Source organism: Salvia hispanica, chromosome 3 (genome assembly GCF_023119035.1).
Source record: "Salvia hispanica cultivar TCC Black 2014 chromosome 3, UniMelb_Shisp_WGS_1.0, whole genome shotgun sequence".
In the NCBI taxonomy this organism is placed as follows: Eukaryota; Viridiplantae; Streptophyta; class Magnoliopsida; order Lamiales; family Lamiaceae; genus Salvia; species Salvia hispanica.
Genome location: NC_062967.1, coordinates 10,634,048 through 10,650,797, shown reverse-complemented (window position 1 = coordinate 10,650,797; position 16,750 = coordinate 10,634,048). Strand labels below are relative to the sequence as shown.

Genomic DNA, 16,750 nt, shown 5'->3' with positions numbered 1-16,750 from the left:
TGCTACACTACGATGGCGGACGACTCCGATTTCGCTTTCAATCTCCAGTTGGAAGAAGCACTGACCGCCTCCCTCCTCGACGGTACCATTTCTTCCCCCAATGCCGACGGACTCACCTACGACGCCGTTTTCGGCCCCGTTCTGTCGGACGCCCTCCAGCGCGACGATCTCTACAAGTTCGAGTGCGAGCTCCTCAACCAGTACAGTACGCAGGCCGCGGAGAAGCGCCTCCGCCTCGACTTGTGCCTCCAGGTCCACGACCGCGCCTTCGCCTGCGAGATTTCCAACATACCGGAGGAGGAGTGGAGGAAAATCGGGGATGAGCTGCAGAAGCCTTACGGAGAGGGCTCCTCCTCCTCATTGAATGGGAAATGTTGCGGATTTAGGGTTTACGTCAAGGGTTTGGTGCAGGGGATCGTGGGCGGCGTTGCGGTTGTGATACGTGACGACAATGGCGGTTCGGTGTTTGAATTGAGCAAGGGATTGAGCGGAAAAAATCAGATTATTGGTGAAGAGATGGTTGAGTTGAAAGCTTTGATTGAAGGACTTGAAGCCGCCGTGATGCTGGAGTTAAAGAGGGTTACCATCGTTACTGATAATCGGTTGCTGTACTCGCATGTTAGTGATTGCCAGCATTATTGTTTATCATTGATTAACATTCCTTATTTTAGGATGAACTAATAACTGATTACTGATTTATGAAAATTTGTACTCTAATTGATTGAGTTGTTGGGATTCTTGGTTTTCAGTCTGCCTGAATGAATATCAATAACTTGTGTACATCCTAAATTCCTAATGTGGTGCATCCATCTCAATTAGATCTCATTAATTCCAGTTAGGCTTATTCATCACTATTAGGATTTAATAGCCTCCTTTCTTTTTTCACGTTCATAGTATGATTTTATGAGCTATTGCATTACAATGACTTAATGTTGATCCTGTTTTTCTGAATGTAGATCACTGGCAAAAACCGGGAGATCAGGGAAACTTTTGCTGTGCTATCTAACCAGATAGATCTTCTTCTGCGGAAATTAGGCAATCCTGGTGCATCTTTTGTAACTCGCCATGATAATGCGTTTGCTGTTGAACTTGCTCGGAAGGCAATTGCATTTGAGGTCAATCGATCAGCAGGAAGCAGTGGCACAAAGAATCTGATGAAGACATGCACAATATGTTTGGAAGATACTGATGTGGATCAGATGCTCTTAATTGCAGGTTGTCTGCATAGCTACTGCTTGTCATGTATGTCAAAATATGTCCACTATAAGTTGCTTCAGGGCATTCTACCTAAATGCCCCGGTGAGAACTGCAAATCTCTGTTGGAACTTGATAGTTGCAGAAAGTTCTTGACTCCGGAATTGTTCGACATAATGTGCCAGCGTGTGAAGGAAGAATCAATCCCACCAGCGGAGAAAATTTATTGCCCCTACTCAAGATGTTCTACTTTGTTATCGAAAACAGAGCTTCAAGGTTCCAAGGGTGATGCTATTGAAGTATTGGGTTGTAGGAAGTGCTCTCATTGTGGTGGCCTTTTCTGCATCAATTGCAAAGTCCCTTGGCATAGTAATATGAGCTGCTCTGCATTTAAAACCGGTAATCCCAGCTCCAGTAATGAAAAGAAACTGAAGTCATTGGCTACTAAGAATCTCTGGCGTCAATGTCCCCAGTGCAGCCATATGGTTTCACTTTCTGTAGGATGCTACCACATTTACTGCAGGTATACACTTCAGTCATTGGAACATGATTGCTAATTCATGTGTTTCTCAAATGCACTGACACTATCAAATCTTCCAATTACTGCTGGTAGCATCTGACTGCAAAAATTTGCTCCTCTCCTTGATGTTTATCATTCTTGTCTGTCAAGTGTCAACCATGACTCTAGTTTATTTCCCCCTTCTCTTTGAAGAAAAACATGTTTCTAGTTTTTAAATAGGGTTTAGGGTTCCTCTCCTTGATGTTTATCTTTCTTGTCTGTCAACCTTGGCCCTAGTGTATGGCCCTTCTCTTTTTGAAGAAAAACGTGTTTCTAGTTTTTAAATATGATTTGAAATCCTAGTACGATACAATTTGCCTCTTGTATTTGGTTTTGCGCTGATCTTCTGTTTATACGACCAATGCATTACTGGTTTATCCAATGATCTAAGTACTGTGGGCAATGGGAGTCATAGCAAACCTATTATACAATTTTTGGTAACATGGATTGCTTACATGTTATTTTGATTACTTTCAACCACCGGGGGCTATATTTCACCTGTTTATTGGTGTGCAGGCCACCTTTTAAGTCCTTGCGTTACGATTCTTCCAAAGCTCTTGTTTTTAAGTTCTTCAATCTGTATGAACTATACCATTGTTCTTGTTAATCGCGAGATTTTTACCCTGCTTTGCACTTTGAAGATTCAAATCATCCAAACTCGAATATGCAGGTGTGGGCACGAGTTTTGCTATACATGTGGAGCAGAATGGCGAAACAAGAAAGCTACATGTCGTTGTCCTATCTGGGACGAGCACAACATCGTATATGATAACTAAGATTGAGAAGAAGCAAGATAGAGTGTGATGCTCGGTGCTGCTACGCTCCTTGTTCCTTGGTAAAGCTCACTTTTAGGCAGGCTGACTTTCTTTTTGCAAGATGAGAATCTGATGGATATAACATACTCATCCATATGCTTTTGTTTTGTTTCCTGCGCAATTTTTGTGTAATCGTGCTGCACATTTTTGGTAATGTGGATACGCTTGGCTTCTAGTTTCATATTCAAGTTTTGATGAGTTTCTATAAATAATTTCTCATAATCGAAGATATAATTAAATCCATTGGGAAACACAGGAGTATGGATTATTTTTTATGATGAGAATAACTTATGGTCACAATATTTTTGATAAAATTAACAATTGAATCTTGATTTTTATGTAAATTTATAAGATTAATAATTGCCAATAGTTATTCTTAACTCTTAAGATGAGCATTCGGGTATCAGATTTGATTTTTGCTCAAACCGATCTAAAATCCGAAATTTTATGAAAAATAAATTTGATATCTTACTCCAAAATTAGAACTTTGACATCCGATCAAAAATTGCATAAAAAATATAAACATTTGAAAATTCAATAGAATATAGTCCAAACATTTGAAAAGTCGAATACAAAGATTCCAAGAAAGGAAAGTGTCTAGAAAATACATGTAGTGGACCGGTGGACGGCCGGCCCGAATGGTTGTGGTCGGGCCGTCTCCAACGTTGAAACCTCCATTTTGAGTTGCCATGATAATAAAATACTAGAATCGAGGAAAAATATGGTTATCGACACGCGTTCCTTCTCCTTCTCCTTCACCGTCTTAACACATAACGTACCGTTTCTATTGTTTCATTTTCCTTTCCTTTCCTGTGTTTCTGACCATATCAAACCCAATCCTCGCCGCTTCCGTTCTTTAATACAAAATTCTTTCTTTTTTCTCTGCGGTTCAACATTTTTCCAAGGAACGGAGGCGCTGCGCATATTTGAAAATGGTTCAGATTAAAGAGTTGTATCCTTTTTTAGAAATCTCCATTTATTCTGAATTATGGCTGCCTCTTTCTGTTTATTTGTTCATATTGTTATTGATCATGTCGCAATTTGTTGATTTCTGTGCTGTTAAAATCAATTTTCTGTTTTTCTTAACTGGGTTTGTGGCGCAGTCGGATTGTTATGCCTTTATCAGTGGAAGAGGTAATTGCAATTGATGTTTTGAGAAAAATATACTCCCTCTGTAACTTAAAAATAACAACTTTTGAAGCCCTAAGGATCACCTATGATTGAAGCATTCTTAGTGGAGACTTTTAAGTTTTAAGGGACGGAGGGATTAGAAATTTGATGTAATGCTCATTTGCAGTAAAGATATCTGTGTCTGATTATTTTGTTACTATTTGGCAGTTTCAAGTAGCTCAGATGTACATGGTGATGAAAATGCAGCAACAGAACACCAATTCAACGGAAGGGGTGGAGGTGTTGGAGAACAGACCTTTCGAAGATGACGAATTTGGAAAAGGCCAATACACTTTGAAAATTTATAGGCTGCAAAGGTAGTTTTTTTGTTGCTTTTGGCAGAGTTTTGGGAGTTTTCTTCTATCAAAGTACTTGTTTATTTTTACGGTTGTTGTTCATCATTGCACCCTCTTCCTAAGCATTTTACTATTTTTTGTTAAGAGTGGTTTATTTTGGTTGTGTTTTTAGTTCTTCTTGTTTCGATCTGGCACGAAATTCTACTTTGATCACGGACCTTGGGTTTATTTATTTGTACTTTTCAGCAAAGCTCCTACTTGGTTAACTGCATTTGCCCCGGCCGATGCTCTTGTGATGCAGGAGGAAGCTTGGAATGCATATCCAAGGTGTAAATCAGGTTTGTCATCTCTTTTCATTTATGTTACTCCATTACCTGAATCTGTTTGAGTTGCCTTTCACCTAAAATGTTTTCATTGATATTCATGTTCATGGCTGCGAATTTCAACCCAACTCGAGCAGTTATCAAGGTAAATAAATACTGTGAGGTGTTTGATTTTCTGTGACTCTGTCCACGGGCGATCTTCCTGGATTCTAATAAATGTTTTTTTTTGGTGTGTTGATGTATTTCAGTGCCTGTATTTCACGAGGTTTATTCTTACTATAGAAACTATTCACACAGCTGGCTGTGGTCTATCTGACAACGTAAGTTGTAACACCACCTACCTGGTTTCATGATAATTCGGGAACAAGTTTGCGATTTAGGTGTTTCCCTAAGCGAGTAAATGACTCATTTTCCCTTTTTTGTTTCTCGTTAAACCTGTAGGTGCATGGCCTTACTAAAGAGCAATTAGCAATTAGGCAGGTGGAGGCTCTTGACATAGCTTCAGATTACAATGATTATTGGAGCTATATGATTGGGGCTAGCAATTTCGATTTTTCTCAGTTTCAATCAGCGCAAACTGGCCGTGGTCCTTTATTAGATGGATGGCAGGTTGGTATCTCTTCTTCATTTATATAGGGTCCTGAATGAACCAAAGATGTCTGTGCTTTTCTTCTTTTATCCTAAGAACTTTACAAAAATAATAATAACATAAAATAGATAATTTTAACGTGGCCAAAATGGGATGATATTTTCTTCAGCTTCACTGACTTGATGTTCCTCAATAATTCAGGAGCAATGCTATCCAGTTATGACTGCTTACAAGTTGGTGACAATAGACGCCCCTTACTGGGGATTCGGCAGTAAACTTGAACAAGCTTTGCTTGCGGTATGATTTTTGGTAGAACCGTAGAACAGTTTGTCGGTTTTCTTGAATGTCATAATTTTTCATAAATCCTATATTTTGTCTCATTCATTTCATGCGCATTACAGATATTAATATAAAGGAAAAATAAACATTGAAGTATCTTTTTCTCTTAAACACATTACGAAGGCATATACCTCATAGGCCAACTATAGCGTCCATGTAGTTTGGATGAAACACTCTGCATCATCTTTTAATTTGATCATGTTTTTTGCTTTTCTTGTAAGTGTTCAACACCAACTTAGTACTTGAAATGGCGGCCTTTGTCTGAGTTTCTGCATAATATGACTGCAGGGTGAAAAGGCACTCTTCCTTGAAAGTCATAGAAATTGCTTCGGTTGGATCGATGAGTGGTATGGGCTGAATGTGGATATGATGCGTGAACTTGAAAAACAAAGTGACTCTTCTTTAAATGAGGTAAAGGACGATCCAAAAATCGAAGCATCAATTCTCACTTCAGAGATGTTGTTAGCTACTCATACATCTCTTTCTTAACGAATTTTCTAGTATATCTCGAAAGTATGTTCCTGACATACTGCCTTAATGCATATTCCTTTCCATCAAAGAGCAACAAAATCCGTTATTTCCTTTCCCCTCTTTCATTCTGATCCCTTTGCCAATAGTTAATGTCATGTTACCAAACATTCAAGGTCCCTTATACCGCTTCAAAAGACATTGATTATTTTGCTTTACGATAAACTTTGTATAACAGCTAATTCAAGAGATTTTGAACTCTCGTGTTGATGCAGAAACTAGGTCGGCCTGGTCTAGTGGCAAACGGGGAGGAATTGGATTGTAGCTGAACTACTAGAAGGTGCTGATGCTGGGGATTTCATAGGAATCTATGCATCATGCTTCTAATCATGCTGAGCCGAGGGTAAAGTTATTTCTCATCTCGTCAATACACCAGGGCGTGCTCGAATGTGGAAGACTTTAGGCCGAGATCTTCTTTTTGGTTAGAAGCTCAAATAGTACAAATTTAGACATCTGATGAAAGACATCAGCTGCTGCTTTGATGCATTAGAGTATGTGAACCTTATCCTTGTTGTAATTCATTATTTATGAATTGTTAATAAGTATAGTAATGTTGTCTCATGTATACAATTGATTTAGACAATCATCTACTGATTAATCTCCAATGTTTAGGGGTTATTTGATAGATATGGTAAAATTTTAAAAACTGGAAATTTTGGATCCCTCCAATGATATTGGTAAATTGAATTATCTGTTATTTGTTTGGTAAAATAAAATTACAGATCTTATTCCATTTAATGTTCCAATTAGTAGTTCCATTCTAATCATGATTTCTAAAATATTTCACAATATATTTACATATACTTTTTTTTTTATTTTTTCGTTCAAGTTCACGGTTGGGCCATGTATCAGAAGAGCCAGCTCGGACGGGCTTTCTGCATACGGGTCTCACCATGGGCGTCATCGAGCTGCTGGTTGTGTCTGATGGCAGCTAAGGCAACGATGTAAACTAAAACTAAGATGACGAGGACGACAATGTTGATGACCGAGGCTCTTCTCCAGCTCTTCTTGAGGCTGCCTAGCACGCCAGCCTTGCACGAGCTGCAGCTGTAGCATAGCTGGTGCTGCTCGTTGCTCCACTGAGCGCAGTCGGGGTCTGTTCCCGTCTGCCCCTCACCGGGGATCCAGAACGTCTCGTTCATGTACGTGTACCCGCAAGACGTTGGTGGCTTGCAGCATCCCGACTACAATATCCAAAATTGGTGGTGCTAACTAAATAATGGCTAGAATTTACATAATTAAATAAGCTAAATGGAAATTTGATTTCTGAGGCCAATAAATGTCAGTATCTAACATATTTTTAGATAAGTTTGGAAAAGAATCTGCAGATTGAAACAGAAATCACATAGATAAAACATACTACCAACTTTTTGAAGTGAAAAAGAGAAAAGAGATTATATAGTGGACTAAGAATAAAGCGAAAAAATAAAAAAAAGTTAAAAAAGACAAACATAGATGGTCCTCTAGAATTTGATAGAACACTGTAATTTATTGTATTGTAAAAGAGAGGGTGGCTTATCGTAAAACTACATTTTACGCGAGAACATGTTATATTACGTCACTAATATATATATATAAAGTCAATGCATATACATTGAAATTAATTATACTAAAAAACCTTTCGACTCAAGATTCAAACTCTGATCTTGTATTATCTAGCAAGAAGATGCATCTATAATATAGTGGTAATTTTATTATTATAGAGTTGAAAATGATTCTTGATTCTCATTTAAGAGCTCTCATTTGAACCACATGATTTTCAATTGGTTCGTATCAATGCTTGGCACAAATTAGAAAACCAATTGGGGAAGATACTTAATTTGCTGGATTCTTTCAATACATAATAAACATTTCTACTTTTCATGGAATCAAATACTCAAAAAACTAAAGTGACACTAAATTTGACTACAATAACCTAACTATAAGCTAGATAGCTCACCACTTTCCTCTTTGGTTATGCATTATTGCTATATAGTTGATCATGCATAGATCATATCCACATTCCCAAATGGGGGGAATTTCTTAACTTGTAACCTTTGCCATTTAGAAATTTTAAAAGTTTAGAACTCAGCCTTCCCTCCTCACATATATGATCGCATTAAATTTTACTTTTATTTTCATATTTCAAATCACAATTAATACTGATCCCAATGAAGAAACAAAAACCACATTTTACTACTAGTAATAAAGGTTGAAAACTAGTAATACTATAACCTAATTTTTTCACATGGAATGATATATTAATCAACATGCAAAAATATACTCCCTCCAATTTTCCTTTATAATCTGTGTGTCAATAAATATCTCATTTTACTTTTAAGCCTCCTATTTAGGTACGAAGTAATTACCTGAATGGGAGTGAGTTTCCTGCGGTAGAAGCGATCGGCCAACTCAGGAACTCCCCCGACGTTTCTATGCAGGCTCCGGCAGGCGTGCGAGGCGCGAAGGCAGTCGCTGATCTTGGCCCAGTGGGCTGGGGAGGAGACGCGGTCGGCGAGCCAGCTGCCGGAGTAATCCTGGAGGGAGTAGTCCGGGTAGGCCCGGTTCATGACGGGGCGGCCGGAGCCCTTCTCGGTGGCGGAGTAGGCGAAGATGATGAAGAAGACGAGGGCGGCGATCGCGAAGAACATGGCCCACAGGTAGGCGTACATGAGGAAGGCGTTGCGGTAGCAGGCGCCGGCGATGCCCGCCAGCGACACCGCCATGACGGTGAGGCCAATGAGGATGAGCGGCCACTGGAGGAACTTCATGCAGTCGGTGGTGCTCAGCCATACGCCGCCGCCTATGATCGGAATGGAGAGGATTAAGCTCAGGAAGTTGAGGAATCCGATTAGGTTGTTGCTCTTTCCCATTTTTAATTTTTTTTTTATTAATTTATTTTGGGAGTTTGGTATATAAAAGATGCCAATAATGTGAGTGAGCATATGCACCAGATAGAGATATATAGGAATTGTGGAAAGGCCACTTTTTTATTGTTTTCACTTTCTGGTTTTATTTTATTGATTTATTGTCAGTCAGTGAGGGATTTAGGTTTTAAATTATTTGAAAATCTAAATAATTAGCTAGAGTGCATTTGGTCATACTATAAAATTGATGAGGTTGAGAATTTAAAATTGGAGTAACTTAAAAAAATTTCGTTTGATCAACAAATATAGTGCTGCTGATATATTTAATCAAATTGTTTTGTCATACGGAGTAAAAAAAAAAATTTCACATAAAAAATTATGTGAAAAAGATATGGGCCAATTGATATTTAGCCCAACTTACCAATATAGTTGGGCCTTTGTATAACTAGACGAATCACACTGTTAATTTGGGACCTTTATTTCTCGAAAAAGATGATTCATTATATCTGTAAATAAATGTTAATCCTATTCTTCTTCTCTTTATAATGTGAGATTGACATCACATGCATTATAAATAAAACTATTAAAGAGTTCCCGAGCTTAAATAAGCATTTGACATTCCAATTATTTCTAATTAAGGGAAATATGACATTTTCATTCAATTTAATAGGTTAGAAGTTGAATAATCATGAAGTAACGTTGCAATACAGTATTGACCAATATAAAACAATGCACTGGAATTATGTTATTAATGAAAAAGTTTCTTCAACTCAATCATATACCCCTTCTTCCTCTAGTGACTTGTGGAGTATGATTTTTTATTTTATATTACTTCCGCCCACCAAAATTTGTCCCACTTTGACCTGGCACGGGTTTTAAGAAATGTAATGAAAAGTGAGTTGGAAAAGTTAGTGGATTGCGAGTGCTACTTTTATATATTAATTTTATAATAAAATGTGAGTAAGAATGAGTTATTGGAATATGAGATCCACTATCAAAAATAGTAAAAATAAAATGAAACAAATTTTGGAAACGGACGGAAATGAAAAAATAGGACAAATTTTGGTAGTCTGTATTGACAACCAGCTCCATTGTTAGTCCATTTTTTTTTGTCACGTAGTAGACTATAATTCATAGTACATGTCAGATGCAGGTGCCTACCTATGTAAGATTTGATAATTCAAAAAACTATAATTGGAGTACTTGGATCTAATAATCCAGATCCATATAATTTTTGTCTATTTCATAATACTACCGTCTACAATAACAACTCACCAACAAATGTACCGTTTTTTTTGGAGGAAATGTACTCTTTTTACTATATGATTTAGGAGCAATAACATGAAAGTAGATTGTTTAAAAAATTAGAAAGTAGATATTGTTAAGTTTGGAGATGTTAATTTTACCAAACAGATGCTAAATTTTTTTTGTGCTAACGCTAGAATGTATTTTCATGAACGATTTTTTGAAAATGAGGGCAATAATGCATAACACATTTTTTATTTTATTACTCCCCCCGTCTCCCATTAAGAGTCACATTTTTCTATTTCGGTCCGTCCCCAATTAAGAGTCACACTTCATTTTTACCATAAATGGTAAGTAGGTCCCACATTCCACTAACTCACTTCACACACATTTTATTATAAAATCAATATAAAAAGATGGATTCCACGTTCCACTAACTTTTTCAACTAACTTTTTTTTACATTTCTTAAAACCCGTGCTCGGTCAAACTGTGACTCCTAAGGAGGGAGTATATGAAAACCATGATGTACCACTACTAGTAATAGTATGAAAATAAATGGAGTGTGGAAAACTTAAGGACAAGGACAGTGACCTGAAATAGACGGAATTGGCCTTAAACATAGGCGCATGTGATCAACTACGAGAATCCTGCATCCTATGGGTCCCACTTTTGCCTTCAAAATCTTCCAACCAAATTTTTAGTTACATATGTTATCATTTTGTCCTATTGTAATAGTCTTTTTTTTGTTTACTTTTTATTTTAAAGTTTGATTTAAATTCTAGATTTCAAATGTATAATTAACCTTTTTTTAAAGTTCAATATGAGATCATATATTCCATCCATAACACATCGCTCAATTTTATGATCGATTCATTATTTTATTGAATGAATTTCTGATTTTGGATTTAATTTATATAGAAAACGATAAAATTGAATTTCTAAATTCAACTAATTTTATATATTCTCAAATGTTGTTTTGGATTACTATTATTTTTTATGCATTTTAATGGTGCTATTTGACTTGTAAGTTGATTAAACATAGAACATTTGTAAGTTGATTAAATTTCAATAGTCTGCCAAGTCCCTAACATAGAACATGTTTCTTATTTTTCGTACGTATAATTTGAAAAAAAGAAGAAGCTTGAATAGTTCTCTCTATGTGTCATTGTGTGTATAGTATTGCTGTCAGAAATTTGAAATTACGGTAAATCAAGTTCAAACATTCAATTACTGATACTTATGTTAAAAAACTACAATTTCAAAATTCAATAATTGATTTGTTGTTTGCAACTAAATAACGTTATATAAAGACATAACTTAATAATGACTTTACTCTTCTTTACTTAGATTCCTAGGAATGCAACGGCTTCTCGAAGGTCACATCCATGTTTTTTTATTAATAATTTGAAACATTGAAAACCCAATAAAGATATTTTACTTTTTCTAAACTTGGTTGATAGAGTATTTTATTTGTTTAATGGTGACACAAAAATAATCCAGCCGAATTGTGTTTCCCGCAGCTAAAATTCAACCGATTTGAGGTTATTGTTATTAGGCAATGGTGGTTTTTAAATAAGCAAATGATTTGTAGCCGGTCTTGTAATTTGAATAAATTCATGATTCGACTTATTATTGTACTCACACAATGGTTTGACACCGTATTCCGATTCCATTTTATTATTTTTGTTTTAATTTACGTTGAAATTAAAACTTTCTTTTTGTTGAAAAATGATCATATCAGTTGGAAATAAATTTTGAATCGAGCTCAATACCTTCTTCAAATTGAATCTCAATCTAACAAGAACTAACAAGAACTATGTAAAAAAATTTGACCGTTAAGACGAAGTTTGCCGATAAAATATTTTGATAACTGTAGTCATAACACGACTAGACACTTCTTCATAAATAAATAATCACGTGATAGTCAAAATTGGTATGTGTATATAAAAAAGGTTGTATATTTCTCCTCTATAACTAGTAGTATTTCTGACTATTTTTTTATTTAGAAAGTTTTAATATAATTAAATCATTTTTAATTTCTAGAAAAAATAATTTTTTCTTATTTTATTTTCTTCTCATTCCTTCTTATCTTATTTCTTTCTTTTTATTAATCACTCGTTTAGCAATTTTGGTAAGCAGTGGATGCCGTTGTATATTCCTAAATTTTTGTCTTAAACTCAGTATAATGAAGCATACCTCCACGGCTCCACCCACTTGATGCGCACTCCACTTCACCATTCGCCTAGAAAACCGAGCTCCTTCTCCCCCACTAACTATGCCTTCTTATTTTCTTCTTCCAAAAATGTCTCTAAATTCTTCTGCTGCAGCGCAACATTAATTACAGCCTCTCTTTTTCAACATTTTCTTGGTAAGGACTACACACAATCTTTCCCTCTCCCTCTTGAAACTTGCAATCCGTTCAAAGCTGCACGTTTAATTCCGAGTCCTTCGTCATAATCCTAGGTTTTTGGAAAATGGGTTTGGATAAAAATTGTTTCTTTCAGCTGGAAATCGTCGAATCTGTAAAATGCAGCTGCACTTTTTACTTCTTTTATGTGCGTTTGAACTTTTCAAGAGTTAAATGTATCTGAAAATTAAAGTGCTGGTGAAAAAATAGAATCTTTTTTTGGTTTAAATTTTCTTCTGCCTCTAGGAGAAAAAAGAAAAAAAGTAAAGAATCTCTCTGCTTGTACAGTTATGAGCAGAAACGGCCATTAATTTAATCACCAAATATAAACACAACTTCTTGTTTGGTTTACATTTGACTTGGGTATCTCAATCAAACCGTTTAGATTAATCATTTGCAACTGCTACTCTTGACTTGTTTCATCACCTGCATTATTATAATGGTTTTTGTTGAAAACAAGATTTAGTTTTTCACCACCATTCTCGGCTGCAATGGCGGATGGAAGTGATATTTGCCCAATTTGGGTGTCCCCACCCTTTTATAGCTGTGGTTGCCTCGTGACTGCATTTATGCTGCATGTGTATCACGCCTACATTTCTTGATCATTGAGTTCTTGCACCCTATGATTCATTCATTACACTCCCTTTTGATTGATCTCACCACGGCTTTTGTATCCGTATTTTGCGTGAATCGACTTAATGCCTTCCTCTGCGGTTGTGTGAGGACTAGTAGATGCATTTCATGCCTTAAATGTATGGATTTTGGACACCCTACTGCATTTATTTTCATTGGATTCTCATGTTTTTTTTGATCTTTTACATCATTTATCTTATTTAGCTTTTGAAACTGCTGCAGTGTTGCAGGTTGTGGTAGAAACCATTTAGGAAGCTGAAGCCTATTTTCCTTTCACTACATTGAATTTACTCTGTTACCACTGGTTGAGATATGCAGACCCCTAAAGCAAGGTATGATTCCTTTCATGATTTATGTAGCAATACAACATTTGATATAATAGTATGGTGCTTGAATCTCTAGATTAAATCTTGAAATTGGTGAGCTATTGGGTGAGAACTGTGTGTGTTCTAGTCCTGTTTCTATAGAGAAGAACTAGCAAGCATTGTTGTATTTCCACTTAGAATCCACTTCTAGCATCATGCAATATGTTTGTTGGTTTTCATATATTTTGGGAGTTCTATGATGTTTAGATTGCTACTATCATAAGATATTTTTTTATTGATATCCGTTTGTATGGCTGCAAAAGTATGTTTTTCTTCATTTTTTCATATGTGTATTGCTTTCATGTTTGTACACCTCATTTCCAGTCTTGTTATAGAGCCTCTTGATTTCTATCTGTTGTTACGACGATTGTTTGTTAAATGCATCTGATTTGATGTATATGCAGAAGTAGTCCATCAGATGCACCCCAGAAGAGCTCTCCTCGATCTATATCCTCGGAGGCGTCTCTCAAAAGCTCGTCCCCTCAAGCTTCATCCGCAGAAGCTCCTCAAAAGGTCTCTCCAAGAGTGGTGCGTCAGCTTAAGACAGGGCCACGTTTCTTAGACCCTACCGCATCTTCATCAAACCAAGCAAGCCGAGCTCCAAAAGAGAGAAGTCCTAAAGTAACTGATCACAAATCCCCTAGAAGCCCCCTGTCTGAGGTACAAAAAGTTCATTCTTCTCTACTTATGCAACGACAATCAGAATGTGCTCGTATTTATGGCTGCTTGCATTAAGAATTTGTACAAGTTTGTGTGTTCTACTAAAAGAATTAATCTCTATGATTTCCAGAAGAAACGGCCTAGCAAAATACCTGAGCTCGAGAGTCAGATATCTCAGCTTGAGCATGATCTGAAAGTTGTCAAGGATCAATTAATTTCTACGGAAGCACAAAAGAAGCAAGCTCAGACGGATGCTGAGGAGTCTAACCAGCAGCTCTCGGCCTTATCTTTGAAGCTCGAAGAGTTGCAGAAACACCTCTCTGAGCAGCCATATTCGGAGGAAGTTGTGTCTGAGGAACAAAAATTGGGTTCACAATCTGAACTCGGCGCTATCAAGAAGCAGGGCTCTCATGACTCGGCTGCATTGGCTTCTGCGTTGGATGAGATCAAGCAGCTTAAGGTTCAGCTTGAGATGGTAGCTGAGTCCGAGGCACCTCAACCTAAGCACTCGGAATCTGAGCAAAACGACCTCATTAAATTGAAGGAGAACTTGTCTGAGACGCTCTTGATCGTGGAAGAAATGAAACAACAGGTAATGTGTAGCAAAGAATCCGAAGCTCAGGCGCAGACGCTCGTTAGAGAGACTCTGGTGCAACTAGAAACGGCCAAGAAGATGGTGGAGACGCTTAGATTGGATGGACTAAAGACCACCGAGGAGTATACTGCCATTGCTTCTGAGCTGGAGCAGTCGAGAGCTCGTGTTAGTTTCTTGGAAGACCTTGTGAGCAAACTCCAGGCTGACATTGGTAGTGATGGCAAAAAAGACTCCCAAGGTGAAATAGAAGTTAGTTCTTTGAGACTCGAAATTGAGCAATTGAGGTCGGTTTTAGAAGCCGGTGAGATAAGATACAACGAGGAACGAAGTCGTAATGCAGAGCAGATGCAAGACGCTATGGAAACGGTGGAAAAGTTCAAATCTGCATCAAGCCAGAGAGAATCGGAGCTGGAGTTGGAAATCCGGAGATCCAAATACGAGATTGAGGAGCTCAAGGCGAACCTGATGGACAAGGAGACCGAACTGCAAGGTATAGTTGAAGAGAACGAGGGCCTCACCGTGAAGCTCGAGAACTCTGTGTCGGGGCAGAGGGAGAGCGAGCTGGAGAAGAAGTTCCAAGCCGAGATAGAAACTCTGAAGGCTAGCCTGACACTGAAGGAGGCAGAGTTGCAAAGCACGTCGAAGGAGAATGAAATTCTGAAGGAAATGGCGAAGAATGGCAGAACGAGCGAGGAAATTGAGAGTGAGGCGGCCATGAATGTGAGCTACATGGCAGAGGAGATAGAGAAGAGCAACAAGAAGGCGGCGAGAGTGGGGGAGCAGCTGGAGGCGGCGCAAGCAACGAATGCAGAGATGGAAGGTGAGCTGAGGAGGCTGAAAGTGCAGTCGGATCAATGGAGGAAGGCTGCGGAGGCTGCTGCTGCGATGCTGTCAGCAGGGAACAACAACGGGCAGATGATGGAGAGGACGGGGTCGATGGATGGTCATTACAGCCCTCTGACAGGGAAGGAAAGCTCGCCTTATGCGGACGATCTTGATGAGGAGTTGATGAAGAAGAAAAATGGTAACAAGCTGAGGAAGTTTGGGGTGTTGTGGAAGAAGCCACAAAAATAGGAGACCATTCATTTCAGCATTGGTTTTCTTCACTGCTTGAACCATATTATGTGGAGTATTACTCTGTGTAACCAAGACAACCATTTATTTATGTTTTATACTTCTATCTTTACTCAGAAGGAGCTGTAAAATCTATGTCTGTGTTTCCCCATGAAGATACCAAATGTCTATGCTAGCTTCTCTAACTCTCTCTTCAGTTGTTCCATATTGTTCTGTGATTGGTATAACTATCCATCTAATTTTGAAGTTCAATTGTATTATTTTTTTGAATGCAAATATTACTCAAACTATGTGAAGTGAACTAAACCCGTATATGATTTATGTATTTGTCTGGAATGTCAGATTGGTTGATACTCCTTCCGTTCCATAGTAATAGAGTCATTTTGCCATTTTGGTACGTTCCATAGTAATAGTGTACATTTTTCATTTTCTACTTTCTTTCCTTTACTTAACTCACCTAGCACAATTTTCTTAATCTCCGTGCCAAAAAGAAACGTCTCCATTACTATAAACGGAGTGAGTACCATATTCAAGTGATGTAATAATGTTAGTGATTTTTTATTATTAAATATAGTGTTGGTTTAATGCCTAAATACATTTTCTAGACATAAAAAAGCATATGAAACATTTTTTTTATGAGAGATAAATTAACAAAGTTGGTAGAAGATCGAGTATTAAAATCATTAAAGCCGCGGAATAAAGAATGAATTAGGCTAGTAATACAAATGGACAATAATTACTAGGAGTATTAATAAAATAAAAATGATATGAATGCTATAGGCCCAGAAACATTGAAGCCCATGAAAGCCTACATAAATCTCTATAATAGACCCATCATTCCTAGGGTTATTACAATCAATTAGTGCGAAGCCGCAACGGCACAATTGTAGTGTGTAGTTATTTTCTAATGTTTTTTCTCTCTTTGAATGAATGGTTCTTTTTTGGATGAATAGAATTTGCAGTCCATTCTTGGCAAGGCTAAGAGCTGTAAGAGCTATGAGCAGCTTTGAATGCTAATGGACTAATATCAAATGTCACTCTAAACTGTTCTCGGCTTCTTCTTAATCTGTGGGGTTGCAGATCAGTAGAGTTGAAACATCATTTTTCTATT

The 16,750-nt window shown here is 37.4% G+C and overlaps 4 protein-coding genes across 9 annotated transcripts; 3 read left to right on the top strand and 1 right to left on the bottom strand.

Annotated features, from left to right (window-relative positions):
* The first annotated feature begins 495 nt into the window (after positions 1-495).
* On the top strand, positions 496-2,702 carry LOC125210727 (E3 ubiquitin-protein ligase RSL1-like). The gene is made up of 3 exons (XM_048110309.1): positions 496-618; positions 957-1,717; positions 2,424-2,702. The coding sequence occupies exons 1-3, from the start codon at positions 517-519 to the stop codon at positions 2,527-2,529; spliced, it is 969 nt and encodes a 322-aa protein (XP_047966266.1). The 5' UTR covers positions 496-516; the 3' UTR covers positions 2,530-2,702.
* Positions 2,703-3,198: 496 nt separating this feature from the next.
* LOC125214629 (phosphatidylinositol transfer protein 2-like) lies at positions 3,199-6,378 on the top strand. 4 transcript variants are annotated; one of them, XM_048115733.1, is made up of 10 exons: positions 3,350-3,520; positions 3,672-3,702; positions 3,907-4,055; positions 4,281-4,372; positions 4,495-4,502; positions 4,606-4,677; positions 4,799-4,966; positions 5,148-5,243; positions 5,574-5,696; positions 6,029-6,378. In XM_048115733.1, the coding sequence occupies exons 1-10, from the start codon at positions 3,501-3,503 to the stop codon at positions 6,080-6,082; spliced, it is 813 nt and encodes a 270-aa protein (XP_047971690.1). In that variant the 5' UTR covers positions 3,350-3,500; the 3' UTR covers positions 6,083-6,378. The 4 variants fall into 4 exon arrangements, with proteins under 4 accessions (XP_047971691.1, XP_047971692.1, XP_047971689.1 ...); XM_048115734.1 differs by lacking the exons at positions 3,350-3,520; positions 3,672-3,702 and adding an exon at positions 3,199-3,343 and having other exon boundaries at positions 4,336-4,372; positions 4,461-4,502; XM_048115735.1 differs by lacking the exons at positions 3,350-3,520; positions 3,672-3,702 and adding an exon at positions 3,200-3,343 and having other exon boundaries at positions 4,336-4,372; positions 4,467-4,502.
* A 141-nt stretch (positions 6,379-6,519) lies between these two features.
* Positions 6,520-8,820, bottom strand: LOC125214628 (tetraspanin-3). The gene is made up of 2 exons (XM_048115731.1): positions 8,162-8,820; positions 6,520-6,997 (listed from the first exon to the last, which is right to left on the bottom strand). Exons 1-2 carry the CDS (start codon positions 8,735-8,737, stop codon positions 6,662-6,664), a joined length of 912 nt encoding a protein of 303 aa, XP_047971688.1. The 5' UTR covers positions 8,738-8,820; the 3' UTR covers positions 6,520-6,661.
* A 3,294-nt stretch (positions 8,821-12,114) lies between these two features.
* Positions 12,115-15,824, top strand: LOC125216875 (interactor of constitutive active ROPs 3). 3 transcript variants are annotated; one of them, XM_048118656.1, is made up of 4 exons: positions 12,115-12,273; positions 13,176-13,277; positions 13,715-13,970; positions 14,101-15,824. In XM_048118656.1, the coding sequence occupies exons 2-4, from the start codon at positions 13,258-13,260 to the stop codon at positions 15,637-15,639; spliced, it is 1,815 nt and encodes a 604-aa protein (XP_047974613.1). In that variant the 5' UTR covers positions 12,115-12,273; positions 13,176-13,257; the 3' UTR covers positions 15,640-15,824. The 3 variants fall into 3 exon arrangements, with proteins under 3 accessions (XP_047974613.1, XP_047974611.1, XP_047974612.1); XM_048118654.1 differs by having other exon boundaries at positions 13,168-13,277; XM_048118655.1 differs by lacking the exon at positions 12,115-12,273 and adding an exon at positions 12,393-13,064 and having other exon boundaries at positions 13,168-13,277.
* The last annotated feature ends 926 nt before the right edge of the window (positions 15,825-16,750 follow it).